Here is a 19,307-nt window from a genome sequence, read left to right on the forward strand (position 1 = left end):
TCTCCCAAATCCAAAACTCAGAGTGCTAAAACTCAAATGTATGATGTCATAGGGTATAAAGTCTGGAGTTGCTTCATAGACAATGAATTGAGAAAGATGTTTTAGATGTCACTGAGAGCACCCAGGGGAATGTTCTGAGTATATGAGGACACATTCTATTTCAACTATTTCTAGAATACTGCAATACAACAAAACTCATTTGGGAGGTTGCCAAGGTATCAAAACTAGTGTTTTTTTTTTTAAAAAACTTGTCACCCACTGGTGGACACTCCTGATATTCCTAGTAGCAATAGTATGTGGCTGAAGTGCACGCTCGCAGCAGGTCATGGCCATCAGAGCTGCCAGTGGTGCCGGGTCTCCTGATGTGCAAAGGTGCTTATTGGGCATGGCCGATATTTATTTTTTCATACCTTCCTGAAATTTCACCAGGGTATATAGTAAATGACGTATGCTGTTGCCGCTGTTTACAATACACTAACAATATCATCACCCCCCACTGCTTGGTGTCGTGGTGTCTGTCAGCTCAGCAGCCTGTGCCATTAGTACAGACTGATTGTGAATCAATTTCACCTGCTATTGTGCAAATCGGACAGACAACAGGTGGAAAGGAGGGGCAATTACCAAGACAACCCCTATTTAGGAATGGTTTTGCAGGTGGTGGCCACAGACCATTTCCCTCTCTGCGTCTTTTCTGGTTGATTCTTGGCTAGTTTTGCATTTTTCCAGTGCCCTCACCACTAGCGGTATCATGAGGCGGTATCTGCAGCTGCTCAGGTAGTGCAGCTACTCCAGGATGGCACATCCATACGCGCAGTGGCCAGAAGGTTTGCTGTGTCTCCCAGCACAGTGTCAAGAACATGGATGAGATACCAGGAGACAGGCCAGTACACCAGGAGAGGGTTCCTTCTGATGCATGACAATGTCTGGCCTCATGTGGCTGGAGTGTGTTAGCAGTTCCTGGATGACGAAGGCATTGATGCTATTGACTGGCCCGCCTGTTCCCCAGACCTGAATCCAATCGAGCACCTTTGGGACATCATTTATCGTAGCATCCACCACCACATCGCACCACAGACTGTCCAGGAGCTGACTGATGCCCTGATCCAGGTCTGGGAGGAGATCTCCCAGGAGACCATCCGTCGTCTCATCAGGAGCATGCCCAGATGTTGTAGGTAATGCATACAGGCACGTGGAGGCCATACACACTACTGAGCCACATTATGAGTTGTCCTGAGGAAATTCACAGAAGTTGGATCAGCCTGTGATCTGCTTTTCCACTATGATTCTGAATCCAGTCCTAAATGAGTTAATAATTTTGGTTTCCATGGATTGTTCTTTGTCAACGAATTACAGTATGTAATCAATAAAGATTTTCATCTGCAATATTTAATTCATTGAGATCTGGGATGTGTGATTTAAGTGTTGACCAGTGTATATTGTATTAATTATCTCAATCTGCAAAAAACTAATGTTTTCAGAAAAGTTTAATGGAGTTGTAAGAAAAGTGCAATATTTGCCTCTGAAATGTAGTGAAGCAGAAGTATAAAGTAACACAAAACGGAAATAAGTAAAGTAAAAGTACCTTAGAATTACCTAAGTACAGTACTTGAGTAAATGTACTTCATTAATTTCCACTGCAAGATGAGGCAGATGGTGACACATACACAAACTTAAAATATATAATATGAATCCACTCATTTAATTTTTTGACATTTAGGGCGTGTGGACATCTTTTAGTGCAGTTTGATCTTTTACAGTCCATTACCCTAACCCATGGGTAGGCAACTTGCTGCTCCTGAGCCGCATGCAGCACTTTAGACCTTCTCCAGTGGCTAGCCGTGGCTTTGAGATAAAATTATATGGAAATGAATAAATTAATTTTTTAACATGAAGATTTTCATTTGTCATAGTTGCAGGCCTAAAGTGAGTATTGCATTCTATTAATCAATTCAATCAATTTAATTTATAAAGCCCAATATCACAAATCACAATTTGCCCCACAGGGCTTTACAGCATACGACATCCCTCTGTCCTTATGACTCTCGCAGCGGATAAGGAAAAACTCCCCCCAAAAAAACCCTTTAACGGGGGAAAAAAAAAAAACGGTAGAAACCTCAGGAAGAGCAACTGAGGAGGGATCCCTCTTCCAGGACGGACAGACGTGCAGTAGATGTTGTACAGAACAGATCAGCATAATAAATTAACAGTAATCTGTATGACACAATGAGACAGAAAGAGAGACAGAGACAGAGAGAGATGTAGGACAGATGGTAACGGTAATACGTTACAACAACATTAATGAAAGTAATATATTATAATTATAATTATGGCTATTGTGGTACAATATGTTGGAAGTATATATTAATATCTGATAGTATACATATGTGACAATAATCATATGTGTATAGTAACAGTATAATAACAGTAGAAGTGTGACTAATGCTGCTACAGTAGCAGCAGGAGGCATCTGGCAGGACCATGGCAGCAGCACAACCACACACATCACACTATCCAGGCACCACTGCGATATGAGTTAACCTGCGAGATAGTGGAGCACAAAGGCTCTGGAGAAGAAGCCGAGTTAGTGACATGCAGTACGGCCGAGTTAGCAAGATGCAGTAGCAGGACATGAGAGAGAGAAAGAGAGAAGGAGAGAAGGTGGAATTCTGGAGGCAGACACCGTCTCCACATTTAAGACTAGACTTAAGACTTTCCTCTTTGATAAAGCTTATAGTTAGGGCTGGCTCAGGCTTGCCCTGTACCAGCCCCTAGTTAGGCTGACTTAGGCCTAGTCTGCCGGAGGACCCCCCTATAATACACCGGGCACCTTCTCTTCTTCTTCTTCTCTCTCTCTCTCTCTCTCTCGCTCTCTCTCTCTCTCTCTCTGGTATTCTATTACTGCATCTTGCTAACTCGGCCATTTTCTTTATGTCACTAACTCGGCTTCTTCTCCAGAGCCTTTGTGCTCCACTGTCTCTCAGATTAACTCATATCGCAGCGGTGCCTGGACAGTGTGACGTGTGTGGTTGTGCTGCTGCCGTGGTCCTGCCAGATGCCTCCTGCTGCTGCTGCTGCCATCATTAGTCATTAGTCATACTTCTACTGTTATTATACACGACTATTGTCACACATGTATACTGCCAGATATTAATACATACTTTCAACATATTGTACCACAGTAGCTAGAACTATAACTATATTATTTCTTTCAATAATGTTGTTGTAAGCTACTGTCATTACCTGCATCTCTCTCTCTCTCTCTCTCTCTCTCTCATTGTGTCATGTGGATTACTGTTAATTTGTTATGCTGATCTGTTCTGTACGACATCTATTGCACGTCTGTCCGTCCTGGAAGAGGGATCCCTCCTCAGTTGCTCTTCCTGAGGTTTCTACCGTTTTTTTTTTTTCCCCCGTTAAAGGGTTTTTTTTGGGGGAGTTTTTCCTTATCCGCTGCGAGAGTCATAAGGACAGAGGGATGTCGTATGCTGTAAAGCCCTGTGAGGCAAATTGTGATTTGTGATATTGGGCTGTATAAATAAAATTGATTGATTGATTGAAGGTGCACGGTGTATAATGGGGGTCCCCCGGCAGACTAGGGGCTGGTACAAGCCAGTCCTAACTATAAGCTTTATCAAAGAGGAAAGTCTTAAGTCTAGTCTTAAATGTGGAGACGGTGTCTGCCTCCTGGACCGCAACAGGAAGATGATTCCACAGACTGACTTTAGGGACCACGAGTTACCCTGCATTCTCAGAGCGCAATGTTCTGGTGGGATAATATGGCACTATGAGCTCTTTAAGATATGACGGAGCCTGACCATTTAGAGCTTTATAAGTTAACAGTAGGATTTTAAATTCAATTCTGGATTTTACAGGAAGCCAGTGCAGAGAAGCTAAAACAGGAGAAATATGATCTTGTTTCTTAGTTCCTGTTAGTACATGTGCCGCTGCATTCTGAATTAGCTGGAGAGTTTTTAAAGACTTACTAGAGCTACCTGATGATAGGGAGTTACAGTAATCCAGCCTTGAGGTAACAAAAGCGTGGACCAATTTTTCTGCATCTTTTTGGGTCAGGATAGGCCTAATTTTTGCAATATTACACAGATGAAAAAATGCGGTCCGTGAGGTTTGTTTTAAATGAAAATTAAAAGACAAATCTTGATCAAATATTACTTCGAGGTTTCTTACGGTAGCGTTAGAAGCCAGAGCAATGCCATCTAGAGAAACTATGTCATCAGATAAAGAGTCTCTGAGTTGTTTGGGACCAAGAACAATAACTTGAATTTAACATAAGGAAATCGGTGCTCATCCAGGTTTTTATGTCTTTAAGGCAGTTATGAAGTTTAGTTAATTGATTAGTTTCTTCTGGCTTCATCGATAAATACAACTGTGTATCATCCACATAACAGTGGAAATTTACAGAGTCATTTCTAATCTAAAGGAAGCATATAGAGTAAATAGGATTGGTCTGAGCACAGAACCTTGCGGAACTCCAAATCAAACTTTAGTACGTAAGGATGATTCATCATGAACGTGAACAAACTGAAAACGATCAGATAAATAAGATTTAAACCAGCTCAGTGCAGAACCTTTTAGGCCAATTAAGTTTTCCAGTCTCTGTAGCAGAATTTGATGGTCAATTGTGTCAAACGCCGCACTAAGATCTAATAAAACAAGTACAGAGACGAGTCCTTTATCCGAAGCAATCAGAAGATCATTTGTAATTTTAACTAGTGCTGTCTCAGTGCTATGATGCACTCTAAATCCTGACTGAAATTCCTCAAATAAATTATTATCATGGAGAAAATCACACAGCTGGTCTGCGACTACTTTCTCAAGGATCTTTGACATAAAGGGAAGATTAGATATTGGTCTATAGTTGGCTAACACCTCTGGATCCAGGGTGGGCTTTTTTAGTATAAGTTTAATTACAGCTACCTTAAAAGACTGTGGTCATGGATATCAAAACCAAAAAAAGGAGAAGTCTGGTAGGAAAATAGAGGTTATTAATGTGTAGACAGATTCATTTCCTTTGCCATCAACGTTGCAAAGTTAAAGTAGTAGATAATTATAAATAGCCCACTGCAGAGTAGCCACCTTGTAGTAAATCATATTCATGAATGCTCATTTAGACCTTTTGGTAATGTTGGTGGGCTGATTTATACTTAAAAGGCTGTTACCTTTATTCAAATATGTTTTGCAGCTCCAGGCAGATTTTTTTTCTTTTTTTTTGGCTAGTAATGGTTCTTTTAATAGTAAAGGTTGCCGACCCCTGCCCTAACCAGTAGTTATAACTGTAGCTGTGGCTTAGAGGTAGAGTGGCTTGTCCACTAATTGGACGATCGGCAATTCAGTCCCTGCCTCTGCTCGTCTACATGTCCATGGGCAAGATACAGAACCTCAGATTGCTCCCGATGGCTGTTCTATCAGTGTGAGTGCGTGTGAATGGTTACTGAGTAGCAGGTGACACCACGCATGGTAGCCTCAGCCACCAGTGTGTGACTGTGTGTGTGAATGGGTGAATGTGGCATTTAGTGTTAAAGCACTTTGAGTGGTCAGAAGACTACAGAGGCCCTATACAAGTGCAGTACATTTACCATTTAACCACTGTCTACAGCTGTCAGAAATGAATCTCACCAGGCAACTGTGCCCTATGTTTGTAGAACAAGATAAAGTATCTGCACCGGTGCAATGCACATTGCATTGGGTCTAAATGCCCAATAGGACAACACTTCATATGATCTGGTTCATATGAACTGTTGCCTGACCATGTCAGAAAATTTGCTTACCGTATATTTGGAACTGTATAGTTCTGAATGGCCACACTCAAAGCTGGCCATAAATTAAATGTCAATCAACAATATTATTTAAGATCCAAATTGATATTTACAAACATAGGTGGTAGATATACCTAGCATTGAAAACAGGAGAATATAAGAATATCCTTTCATAGTGAATGTAATGACATTGTTGTTTGTTCTATCACAGGTGCAACCTGCATCTTAAAGAGGAAGTTCTCAGCCTCCCAGTTCTGGAATGACTGTCGAAATCATGATGTTACTGTTTTCCAGTATATTGGTGAACTATGCAGATACCTCTGCAACCAGCCTAAGGTAAGCTTCTGTTAACCTCTTGCAAACATGATAACAAGCCTGTCTCTGTATGGACAGACTGGCAGCAACAAAACACTGTTTTTCTGATTCACTTTGTTTTAAAATTGCTATAAAATTTACATTATTGCCTTACTCTCCTAAATTTAAATATACTCTTTGGAAGACTTAATAGTTTACAAAGAAGCAAAATTACAATGATAGTGTGCCCATGTTCTTCCAACATGTCTTATTAGTAATTTCTTTGTTTTCAGAATCATTTATATTATTTTTAGTTAGTTATATTAGTTATATTAAAAAGACATGCTTTGTTTTGAATCTAATGGACAAACAGCCAAATCACCTAAACTTTCTATACTATTCCATTCGGATTTTATTATTCTATTCAATTACTTGCTTTTATCTCAGTGTGACTTGCCCTCATGTTGTTCACATTTAACTTGTTATCCACACAGCAGGCTACAAAACAGCACAGTCAACATACATTGCCACTTAATAAATGACAGAGCAAATGAGTTAGAGTAAAGCAATAGGAAAGCATCGGTTCCTTTTACAGGTAGCAGACTTTTTACTTTGTAGAGAGAGTCCTTGACTACACTTTTCACTGCTACTGGTAAATCATTCAAGTAACATTGTGCACAACTGTGGCAAAAAGACAAGCGGGGTCTTTGTTTTAATATTTGTGTCCTCCCATGGACACGTAGACATGCATGCACACACACACAGTGTGAGAGCTCATCCTTTCTTCAGGCTGGACTCAAAGTCCTCTTTGTCCACTCTTCCCCTGTTATTTGGCTGTGTGGGTGGAAGGCTTGCCATGGCTGCCTTTGCCACTGATTGGCAAATGAAAGATGTGGGCATGTACAGTACATAAGCACCTTTTCACAAGGTCAATGTGTGCACACAGGCATGAGTACTAATTACTGCTTGTGTGCTTTCATTATTCACAGTGATCAATGTGCAGACATGGCAAACACCATGTCCTCAGAGCAGAGAATACAAACACCCTTGGCAAGCAGGGGTTTGCTCATCTCTGTTTGTCCAAAGGTATTTTTTACTGGATCAGGAGTGCAGAGACCAAGAATGAACTGTTGATACAACACTTTTTTGGACCCCACATATCAAAATTGCTCTAACTGTTAAAATTTAATGACATCTATTTAAAAGCCTTCTTCTCTATTCAAGAAAACAATAAGTCCTCCCAGCCCACAGTGCACCAGTTCTTCTTCTCCTCCTTCTTCTTCTTCTGTTGTATTTCTCACAGAGTAGTTGCTCAAGCTGTGTTGGCTGCACCATGCAGTTCATACAGGCAGGGCTGGATAACTAACCAAGGTAATTCAGGCAACTACCCCTTGGCCCAAGATCCTCAGGGGCCCCACAGGAGAGGGGATGTGTGTGAAATAGGGATGCATGATAATGTTGGCATGTCATCAGTATCAACTGATACTGATTTTCTTTGTTTTTTTTTTAATTGAAAAAGTTAACATGAACAAAACATTAGGTAAATGACACAGCACATGAACAAAACAAAGATATACAAATATGTATGAAGAATATAAAAGTCAATAATTAAAACTGATGGATAAACAGACAAAAAAATGAACGTGTGTAACCCTTTCACAGTCGCCTGTGTTGATTACCACCAGAGCAGAAAAGATAACTCAAAAGAGTTTTACAAAAGATAACATGTCTTAAGATTCAGTTATTAACTTTATGGTGAAAAAGGGCTTAACGTTACAATATAGTATGAAATGCTGATACTGCTGTGTGAACATAATTTTCACAATCACGTTAAAGTAACCAGACATGCAAATACGTTTATCATTTCAGTGTATTAGCAGACTGTTGAATAAAATTTAATGAATATTGCGTGGTGACGCAATGTGGTCACACACATGCACGCAACATTTTTCAATGAGTCAAAGGTCCATTTATTATAGTTGGTCAAGCCACAAGCCATAATACTGTCATATTCAAAACTCGAGTGAGGACGAGGACTGACTTGAGTCAGACTCTAGTCGCAAATTTGAGGGCTTAAGACTTGCTTGACAAACACTGATGAAAGACTTGACTTGACTTGACTTGGTATTTATGATTTGAGATTTGATGCAAATGACTTGAAAGGACTTGACTTTTAGAATATTTGTATCTTTCTAGATATTGAGAAGTTATGTCTTGTTTTTTAAAATATGATGGCGCATATGTCGCAGTGGGGGAGGACCTAATATTCATGCTCATGCCATGAGAGCTCTGTCCTCATGCCTACAGCTCTCCTTGGAGGAATGGAAATATGTGCAGCGGCATCACGAGCACGTGTGCTTTTATTCAGTTCTATCTGCGTGGTGCATGTGTGTTAAGTATTCAAGAACTCATTCAGTATTGAACTAATCTCTCAAGACAGATTCTTGAGTCCCCGAATATGTCCCCAAATATTTTTTCCAACAGATGTCTGAGTTACAACATGATTGAGCTAACTAGAGTAGTTTCATGTCGTATCCGACAACGGGAGGCTTTTAACAGATGACGTCCTGATGTTAGCTTTGCTAACTGTCCCTGTCAGCTGCAGCCACTGATGCTTTCTAGACATCGTGATTTCCCATAACTGAATAAATACCACACAAAACTGCTTTGCTAGCTCAATCATGTTGTAACTAAGATATCCGCTGGAAAAATATTTTATTCACGGACTGTTTATTGAGTTATTGCCTTATTTTTATACAGTCTGTGGTTATTACAGACACCGCTAACGGCTAACGTTAACAGCTAATGGTTAGCCCAGCTAATCTACGATAACCATGTTATTAATTACAAAACATGTACACAGAAATAGTAACATTTGTTCAGTCATTGTGTTTATAGGCTTAACAAACATCAGATTAGTCTACACGGTGATATAGTGACATGAAAAATGTGATATATAGCTAAACTCTGCTGGTTTTCTACCCAAAGTATTTGTAAACAACACTGCGATTCCCTGGGGCACCGCCGGAAGTGAAGGGCGTGAGCGATCGCCGTGGCCCCTGCACTTCCATTAGTTGAAAAACTCCGGGCTGTGCCTCCAGAGGTAAAGGAAGAAAGAAAAAAAAGGGGTTTTTTTTGTTTTTTTTTTCTTTTAACTGATGGATTTCCAGATTGGTATTGAACAAGCTTTGCAACTAGTGACACACTAGGTTCGTTTGAGATGAACTGCGCCTCATCTGGAAAGTAGACGAGATCAGGCAGCTGCAGCAGGGGGCGGTGACAAAAACCTGCAGTTAAGTGGGACAGTTTCCAAACAGTTTCCAGCAGCCTTCAGTCCATACATGAAGCCACAGAAACACATACATCCTTTCCTATATGATGTAGATTTCTTAAAATATTGTCAGACTTATATATAAATTTGTTCTCAGTCTCCAATTGTTTTAATCATAATGAATTAATTAAAATACTTTACAGGCGATCTGTAATTTAAGTCCATGGTTCAACCTCCATTTTACATGAATTGACGTGTAAATCAGCATCATATCAGTTTGCTGCTGCAGAGCAGACCTGTCCCCTCAACTACATAGGCCGTGGTGACGCAACGTGGTCGCGCACATGCGTGCGACATTTTTTCAGTGAGTCAGAGGTCTATTTATTATAGTTGGTCAAGCCACAAGCCATAATACTGTCATATTTAAAACAAAATGTCCTTTTTATTCAAAACAACAAAAATACATACAAAAATAAAATTAAAATAAAATGCCATTTCCATTTTGACATAAATTCAAATAAATACTCAAATAAAACAAAACCTTTCAACACCTTTCTTTTCTTTTCGAACTTGGAACATGCCATTTTCATTCAATCTAGGCTCCTACTGCTGGCAAAGTATCGATAAGCGTATCACTTCAAAAGCAAAAGTAAAAAAGTGCCGTTCTAGCTAACAGCCTATCAGCTCGTTGTTGGCATGGAGATGAAAGCCCATTTACATGTGCTGACCAAACCAAACCCCCACAGTGAAGGAGTCATGTGTTCAGCTTGCGGTCTGCAAATAGGCGGCTTGCGGGCCAGATTTATGTTTATTTATGTTTATGTTTATGTTTATATTTATTTTGATCCCCATTAGCTGCAGCATAGCTGCAGCTATTCTTCCTGGGGTCCATGCAACAGACTTCCATTATGTGTTTACATAACACAAAACATACAATACACTTAACACTCAACATACATAACACATAATATAACAAAACATACAACACGACATTGCACAAAACATAACACAAAATTATAACTAAGATAAACAAAAACAAACAAGAAAACAAAAACTATACACAATCATGGACAAGACAAGCTCCCAATAATATTTAACAGTAAGTACTTATAAAACATGACTATAATTATTCCATCTGTTCATATGTGGGCATTATGAAAGACACTCATTCACACACAACTATGAGACAAATCAAAGGATGCACTCTTATTTCGCCAATGTTCTAATTTAACCAAGTCCTTTATTAAATCATATCAATGTTTTTTAATAAAAGATGCTTTTTAAGTAAAATTTTGAATTGAGTTTTACTTTCTTCCTGCATGATGTGTCTCGGGAGTGCATTCCATTCCTGCGTGGCTCTGTAAGTGATTGTTCTTTTAATTGCATTTGTTCTTGCTTTCGGTAATGTGAAATTTCCTTCTGTAGCATGTCTGGTCAAATAGTTATGTCTATCTAAACTAAGAGATAAATTCTTATATAAAATAAATGGGGTCTTCGTAATAAAAATATTCCACATACAGTACAGGCCAAAAGTTTGGACACACCTTCTCATTCAATGCGTTTTCTTTATTTTCATGACTATTTACATTGTAGATTCTCACTGAAGGCATCAAAACTATGAATGAACACATGTGGAGTTATGTACTTAACAAAAAAAGGTGAAATAACTGAAAACATGTTTTATATTCTAGTTTCTTCAAAATAGCCACCCTTTGCTCTGATTACTGCTTTGCACACTCTTGGCATTCTCTCCATGAGCTTCAAGAGGTAGTCACCTGAAATGGTTTTCCAACAGTCTTGAAGGAGTTCCCAGAGGTGTTTAGCACTTGTTGGCCCCTTTGCCTTCACTCTGCGGTCCAGCTCACACCAAACCATCTCGATTGGGTTCAGGTCCGGTGACTGTGGAGGCCAGGTCATCTGCCGCAGCACTCCATCACTCTCCTTCTTGGTCAAATAGCCCTTACACAGCCTGGAGGTGTGTTTGGGGTCATTGTCCTGTTGAAAAATAAATGATCGTCCAACTAAACGCAAACCGGATGGGATGGCATGTCGCTGCAGGATGCTGTGGTAGCCATGCTGGTTCAGTGTGCCGGTTGGAACCAAAGATCTCAAATTTGGACTCATCAGACCAAAGCACAGATTTCCACTGGTCTAATGTCCATTCCTTGTGTTTCTTGGCCCAAACAAATCTCTTCTGCTTGTTGCCTCTCCTTAGCAGTGGTTTCCTAGCAGCTATTTGACCATGAAGGCCTGATTTGCGCAGTCTCCTCTTAACAGTTGTTCTAGAGATGGGTCTGCTGCTAGAACTCTGTGTGGCATTCATCTGGTCTCTGATCTGAGCTGCTGTTAACTTGCGATTTCTGAGGCTGGTGACTCGGATGAACTTATTCTCAGAAGCAGAGGTGACTCTTGGTCTTCCTTTCCTGGGTCGGTCCTCATGTGTGCCAGTTTCGTTGTAGCGCTTGATGGTTTTTGCGACTCCACTTGGGGACACATTTAAAGTTTTTGCAATTTTCCGGACTGACTGACCTTCATTTCTTAAAGTAATGATGGCCACTCATTTTTCTTTAGTTAGCTGATTGGTTCTTGCCTTAATATGAATTTTAACAGTTGTCCAATAGGGCTGTCGGCTGTGTATTAACCTGACTTCTGCACAACACAACTGACGGTCCCAACCCCATTGATAAAGCAAGAAATTCCACTAATTAACCCTGATAAGTCACACCTGTGAAGTGGAAACCATTTCAGGTGACTACCTCTTGAAGCTCATCGAGAGAATGCCAAGAGTGTGCAAAGCAGTAATCAGAGCAAAGGGTGGCTATTTTGAAGAAACTAGAATATAAAACATGTTTTCAGTTATTTCACCTTTTTTTGTTAAGTACATAACTCCACATGTGTTCATTCATAGTTTTGATGCCTTCAGTGAGAATCTACAATGTAAATAGTCATGAAAATGAAGAAAACGCATTGAATGAGAAGGTGTGTCCAAACTTTTGGCCTGTACTGTAAATGAAAGCAATGAATAAAGTAATCTGTTTTTGACAACCAACCAACCAACCAAGACAGTCATGCATTGCCACAACATTTGCTCTGTAACCACAATGGAGTGCTATACGTGCTGCTCTGTTTTGTACTGTCTGTAATTTCTTTAACTTCTCTGCTGTCACATTTGACCACACAGCTGGACAATAATCAAGATTGGATAGGACTAAAGCCTGAATCACCTGCTTGGTTGAGTTTGTGTGTCAAGACCTTTGCACATCTTCGCACAACAGAAACACCATTTCCCATCTTTGTGACCATCTTATTTATGTGTGTAGACCATGATAATTTATTATCTAGCGTGATTCACAGTAGTTTGGTCTCTTGGACTTGTTCAACTACCACATTGTTTATGCAAATATTCAGACCAGGCATTTTACTAATAGCATAATTTGAACCAATAATGATGCTGTTTGTCTTAGAAACATTAAGAACTAATTTATTTTTGTTTATCCATTCAACCACTGACCTTAACTCTGAATTTAAGATAACATTTAACTCAGAAGCTGTAGCTCCAGACGTGTATATGGTAGAATCATCGGCGTACATCGAAATACTGGTCTTTTTTAAAACATGTGGCAGATCATTTGTAAAAATTGTGTATAGGAGTGGCCCAAGGCAAATTCCCTGGGGCACTCCATACTTTACAGTTTTAACCTCTGAAAAGCTTCCATTAAAGAAAACAGTTTGTGTCCTATCAGATAAATAACTTCTCATCCACAATAATGCAGACAAAGAAAAGCCATATCATTCTAATTTTTTCAGTAACAACTCATGATCTATAATGTCAAATGCTGCTGAAAAATCCAGCAGAACAGCACCAATTATTTCTTATTTTCAATTTCTCTCAACCAATCATCAGTCATTTGAGTTAACACAGTGGCAGTTGAATGGCCTTCTCTGTAAGCATGTTGGTAATCAGTGGATAAATTATTCAAGGAGAAATAGCCTTTAATTTGTTCACACACTACTTTTTCCATGATCTTACTCAACACAGGCAACAAGCCGATAGGACGGCTATTTGACATCGAGAATGGCATTTTTCGATTTTTGGGCAATGGTATTATTTTAGCAGTTTTTCATCCTTGTAGAAACAAACCTTGACTAAGACGCAAATTAAGAATGTGGCAGATAGCTGGGGCTATTAATTCAGGAACTAATTTTAGAAGCTTATCATCAAGGCAGTCCAGACCAGGTGGTTTGTTTTTACAAATTAAAAGCAGTTTTTCTACCTGACTTATGGTTACGTAATTTAAAAATTTACAATATATTTGCCAGTCCGATTTATAACCAGTTGTATATGCTATTAATTTTGCTTGATTACGCTCTACCATATACTGTTTCAGCTCCTCATCTAACCATGGTGTTCTGACACTTCTGAATTTCTTCAGCGGTGCATGTTTTTCAACCAGAGGCATAAAAGACACATCGAATTTAAGCAGTGCTACTTCAAGATCTTTTTCTAGTAACATATTTGACCAACACACATTTTTCACATCATTAACAAAACTACTTTGATTAAAGTTTTTATATGATCTCTTTAATATTATTTTAGGACCAGGCTTCGGTACTTTCGCTTTCCTCACAATAGCAACTAAATTATGGTCGCTCCAACCAACTGGCACAGAAACAGTGTCAGAACAAAGCTCTGGTGCATTTGTGAAAATATGATCAATGCAAGTTGAAATATTGGTGCCATCATTTTTCTGGCTAATTCTAGTGGGTTTATTAACCATTTGAGATAATCCACATGAATTTGCAATCATTTGAAGCCTTACCTTCAATGAACAATTTAAATTCCTGTCTATGTTTAAATCTCCCATAAAATAAATTTCACATCCATGTTCTAACGTCTCACATATTTTGTCTAGATACTCAGAATTCGCACTAGGAGGTCTATAACAGCCACCAAAAAGCATTGGCTTCAAATGTGGCAACTGTACTTGCAGCCAAATCACTTCAATGTCACTTATCATTAGATCCTCTCTTATTTTCACCGGTATGTGATTTTGAATATAAAATGCCACCCCTCCGCCAAATGCATTCCTATCTTTCCTGAAAATACTGTATCCATCTACCATTACTGCCCCATCTTCAAATGTTGAGTCAAGATGAGTTTCTGAAACTGCTAAAATGTGTAAATTATCTGAATGCAATATGTCTGCTATTTCGGCCAATTTGTTTGTTATGCAACAAATATTGATGTGAGCCATCCTTAATCCCTTTTTAGGTAATCTAGAATATTTTAACATAACATGCATTCAAAAAGATACCTGTCATCTTTAAACTCAGAATGGGAGCAACACAATTTACGCATTGCGAATACATACAAAACAAAACATACACCTGCACAAACATACACGACCAGACACGGACAAAACACAAATACATAAACACGAGTCTGTTTTTGACTGGTCATATTAAGAAGGCTAAATTACAGTATCATCGCTGTGCGGTTTATGTCTTAGTTAAATAAAATGTATCACCCCTTACTAATAATACTTTATTGGAGATTAACAAAAGCCATCTTAACTACAACTTATCATATATTTAATTATACTTTTAATTCATACATGTTAATCCACAGTTTAACAAGAAAAAAGAAAAACAAATATAACCTATGGCTTACCCATCAGCTTCTTCAGTAGATAGGCAGTAGTGGCGTTGTATTCTCCAGCCTGCCTCCTGCGCTGCTGAAACGGCGCTGGTGGCTTCTCTGCTTGGGTGCACGGCTCTGGCAGCTGTAGAGCTCCACTGATGGTACCCTGGGTGCGGAGGGCTGCTGCCGCGTACCTTGCAGAGTTGAACACCTGCACTCCTCCGGCACCAAACACTTTCAGCCTTGCTGGATGAATAAGATGTGATCTCACCCCTTTGTTACGTAGCTCCTTCCTTATAGGAGTATACTGGCTTCTCTCTGGTTGTAGTTTTGATGTGTAGTCTTGGTCAAAGTATATGCGCCTGTCATCGTATGTTATTTGTTTCTTCGTCCACGCAGAATGAAGCACTTTTTGCCGAGTTTCCCATGTCAAGAATTTGACCACTATTGAACATGGTGCCTGTCCATCTTGCTTTGGTTTCTTCTGAAAAGATCGATGTGCTGCAATAATAATAAGTTGCTCTTCTGGTATCTCAAGTTTCTCAGAAATGAGCAGCTGTATGAATTTCACAATATCATCCGATTTCGCCTGCTCTTTTACTTGATCCTTATATTATTCATTCTTGATTTATTTTCTAAAAACTCCACTTTTTCAGACAGAAGTTTTTCTTGCTGTAGCAGGTGAATTAGTCCTTCAATATTAGTTGATTCTCTCACCTCCAAGTCGTTAATTCTTTGTTGCGCAGCCTTAACATTGCAGACAGCGGGCCGCCATTTGAGGGCCACTGGTCTATATAGTATGTGCGTTGGAGCTCAGCACTGCACCGTCCTAACCTCGGTAAATCCAGAGGCTACTGCCTAATGAGATCCTTCACAGAAAAAAAAAAAAACAGTTTTATATCCAAAGGCCAATGCCAAAAAAACAAGTTGTGCAAGGATGAGTCCTGCAGTGCTGTGTTGTTCTCTTTTGATGATGTGTTATCCTCTCTTGATCTGCCGACCATAGTAAAATCAACTACTGAGCTAGCTAATGGCTAGTGAGCTAAAGTCCACACTAGTTTATAACTGCTGAAGTAGCTAGCTAGATGCTAGTGGGCTAAACCGTCCATACAATTCTTCCAACATGGCACTTTGTCAAAACATTCACAGTCACTGAGCAAAAGTCCCACACTCTCTATGCTCCTGTGTTTAAAGTCAGTTCTTATCAACTCACTATTTAGTGCTTTTTCCGATGGCTGCTCCTCTCAATGCTACCATCTCTCCAGGGTTGCCAGGTCTGACACTTTTCTTCTTTGCCCCTGGGATAGGCTGACAGCTTAACAAGCTAATTAACACCCATTCAACTTGAACTTACAATTTTCTTAAACCATTACAAAGTAAAACACCCTCAGAAAACAAAACAACAAAACAAAATACTATTTTTTTTAGGGCTTTCAAATTTTGAAGGAAATGTTCTTCATAATTGCATATAAATCAGAAAATGAAAAAATAGTAATAGCCTACACAATGCAAACACAAATACATGGTCTTTAAAGGGAAATTTCGGTTTATTTCAACCTGTCTCCTATCGTCCTAAATTTGTTTCAAGTGACTAGTGACATAAAAATAATAGTTAGCATGTTAGCCGTTAGCCTAGATACAGCCATAGCGTCAGACCTGTTAAAACGTAATTGAACGGACATCCTTTCAAGTGCAAAGTTAGTCCACTAAACAAGCCTTTTTTCCACAAAGACTGCCTCATATCGTTAGGATAAATGTCAGAGAACATATAGAAAACGACATGTAAACATGTTGTCTTACCTTACCGGTGTGGTGCCATGTTTGTTTACCATTTAGCTCTGCTTTCCAAAGCGCGGCCAAAATATCGGGAGAACAAGCAGCGATCTCATACCGTGCCTGAAATCTTGCGAGAACAAGCAGCAACAGCTGGAAGGCATTACCGGACAGTAGCCTGAAAAGTTCATTCATTTATTTTATGAAAGATTTATAGAATAATGGCTGACTTTTTGCCAGACTTCGACTTTGTGGAGGAGGAATTTGATTTTGCAGAGTTTGATGGCCAGCCTTATTTATTTGAGCCAGAATACACTGATGAAGAGCTTCGTGAAATTGAAGAACGGAGGAGGAGAGAGAGAGAGAGGCGCAAGAGGTAGAGGACGAGAGAGGAGGAATGGCTGCTGCAAGGCTGCATAGCTCTGGAGATTGGTGGTGTACCTGTGAATGCTGTGCCCCAGTGCCCACAGAAGAGGAATGCTTCTGTTGCAAGGAATGGGACCGGTTGCAGCCTTATTTTCAAGGTCTGGATGTGACCGAGGACGAGACACCTCCACCTGGAGTAGTATCCAGCTGGGCTTTATCTAGAGCTCGCAAGATTTCAGGCACGGTATGAGATCGCTGCTTGTTCTCCCGATATTTCGGCCGCGCTTTGGAAAGCAGAGCTAAATGGTAAACAAACATGGCACCACACCGGTAAGGTAAGACAACACGCTTACATGTCGTTTTCTATATGTTCTCTGACGTTTATCCTAACGATATGAGGCGGTCTTTGTGGAAAAAAAAAAGCTTGTTTAGTGGACTAACTTTGCACTTGAAGTAGGCCTATGCCCATTCACTTACGTTTTAACAGGTCTGACGCTACTATGCGCCCTGGCTGTATCTAGGCTAATGGCTAACATTCTAACTATTATTTTTATGTCACTAGTCACTTGAAACAAATTTAGGACGATAGGAGACAGGTTGAAATAAACCAAAATTTCCTTTTAACCAGGGTGTCACTTAAATAGGCCTATAGAAATGAAAATACATATAAAAATAAAGACAAACTTGGGTAGAAGCATACAGATAAAGAGGTATATTCAGTCAGAGAATTAGGGGAAGAAAGTTGCATAATTTTTCACAATATATGGATATATCAATATCAGCAAAAAAGCCAATATTGTGCATCCCTGGTGTGAGACAAGGCCTCCTGGCCAACAAAACAAAATGGCTGACAACAGAAAACTACAACAAAGATGACTGCATCAAAGATGGCCTCTGAGAGAGAGCGAGGTTCTGCTTGAATATGAGGTCAGTAGAAGAACAGAGGAACAAAGAAACCATGTGAAATGGAAACGTTGAGTGCCCTCTCTGATCTATGTTTCAAACAGTTCAATGTGTTAAGTGTGTGATCTGTGCAGACTAATGGTGCCAGGTAAGAATCAGACTGATTAGATTGCATGCAACACCTGGTGTCTGTATGAGGCATACTAACATTGATTTAGTGGTGGCACAGCCAGCTAACCAATAGCCTGACTACAAAATGACCACAACTATAAAACTAAGTGAACAGAGTTAAATCAATGATGTTACACATAAAGTAATATAAGTTAAACAGTCTTGCTTTGAGCATTTCTGCAAACATTATCGAGGCCCATTTGTTACATTACCAGTGCATGGATGGAATGAAGAAGAACCTAAGTAGAAATAATATTATATTATGGGGTGGTTGTATAGCATTCTTTGTGATGTGTAGGTAGTCATTATGTATTCATGGCAAGACTTTTTTTTCCTTGAGAGCTGCAGTTTGAAAGCTTGTTGCATAACTGACTTTTACCTATATAAAATTCAAGAATGATAGAATATATATATTCTATCATTCTTGAATTTTACATGTCACTGTGAAATGATCAGTTGTCACCTGTTAGATCTGTTTTGTTAATATCATCACATCCCTCTCCCTCCATCAGACAGAGATTGATGAAATTCACAAGGTGCGTATGGGAGTTGGGAATGGACTGCGACAGGACGTTTGGCAGGAGTTCCAGAGTCGCTTTGGAAACATTAAAATGTGTGAGGTGTATGGCTCCACTGAGGGAAACCTGTGTTTCATGAACCACATCGGCAAAATTGGAACTGTGGGCCGCTCCAACTTCTTCTACAGGGTGAGTATTTTGTAATCTTATGGTGTTAGGTCTGCAAGATGTAAAAAGGGGATGAATTCCTGACAAGTAGTAAATGTGGGCACATTACCCAAACAGGAAGTCCCATGTCACACACTTCACTTAATACACCTTGCTGGCACATTAACTATGTCTTTACCTTACTGTAGGCAACGTTATCAGCCACTGATAGTTACAGGCCTTCACTCTGCCAAAAAGACCAAAAAATAAAGAAGCAAAAAGCACAAGCGTTGGAAGTCTAGTTAGTTAGTAGCAGGATTAGGTATAATGTTGGAGATATGGCCAGAAACTTAGTTTAAAATATAACGAAAAAACTAAACAAACATTATTATAGAATGTGAAGAAATAACAGGTTTGATATGTATAAGATGTCTTTGTATTGTGTTGCG

At 39.5% G+C, this 19,307-nt stretch overlaps 1 protein-coding gene across 2 annotated transcripts in view; it reads left to right on the forward strand.

Moving 5' to 3' along the window:
* slc27a6 (solute carrier family 27 member 6) overlaps positions 1–19,307 on the forward strand; it is a 119,187-nt gene that overhangs the window by 47,173 nt on the left and 52,707 nt on the right. For both annotated transcript variants that reach the window (XM_049604040.1, XM_049604041.1), the window contains exons 4-5: positions 5,986–6,110; positions 18,706–18,900. In XM_049604040.1, coding sequence (XP_049459997.1) covers positions 5,986–6,110; positions 18,706–18,900 — 320 coding nt within the window. The remainder of the gene's footprint in view (positions 1–5,985; positions 6,111–18,705; positions 18,901–19,307) is intronic.

Source organism: Epinephelus fuscoguttatus, linkage group LG18, assembly GCF_011397635.1.
Source record: "Epinephelus fuscoguttatus linkage group LG18, E.fuscoguttatus.final_Chr_v1".
Taxonomy (NCBI): Eukaryota; Metazoa; Chordata; class Actinopteri; order Perciformes; family Serranidae; genus Epinephelus; species Epinephelus fuscoguttatus.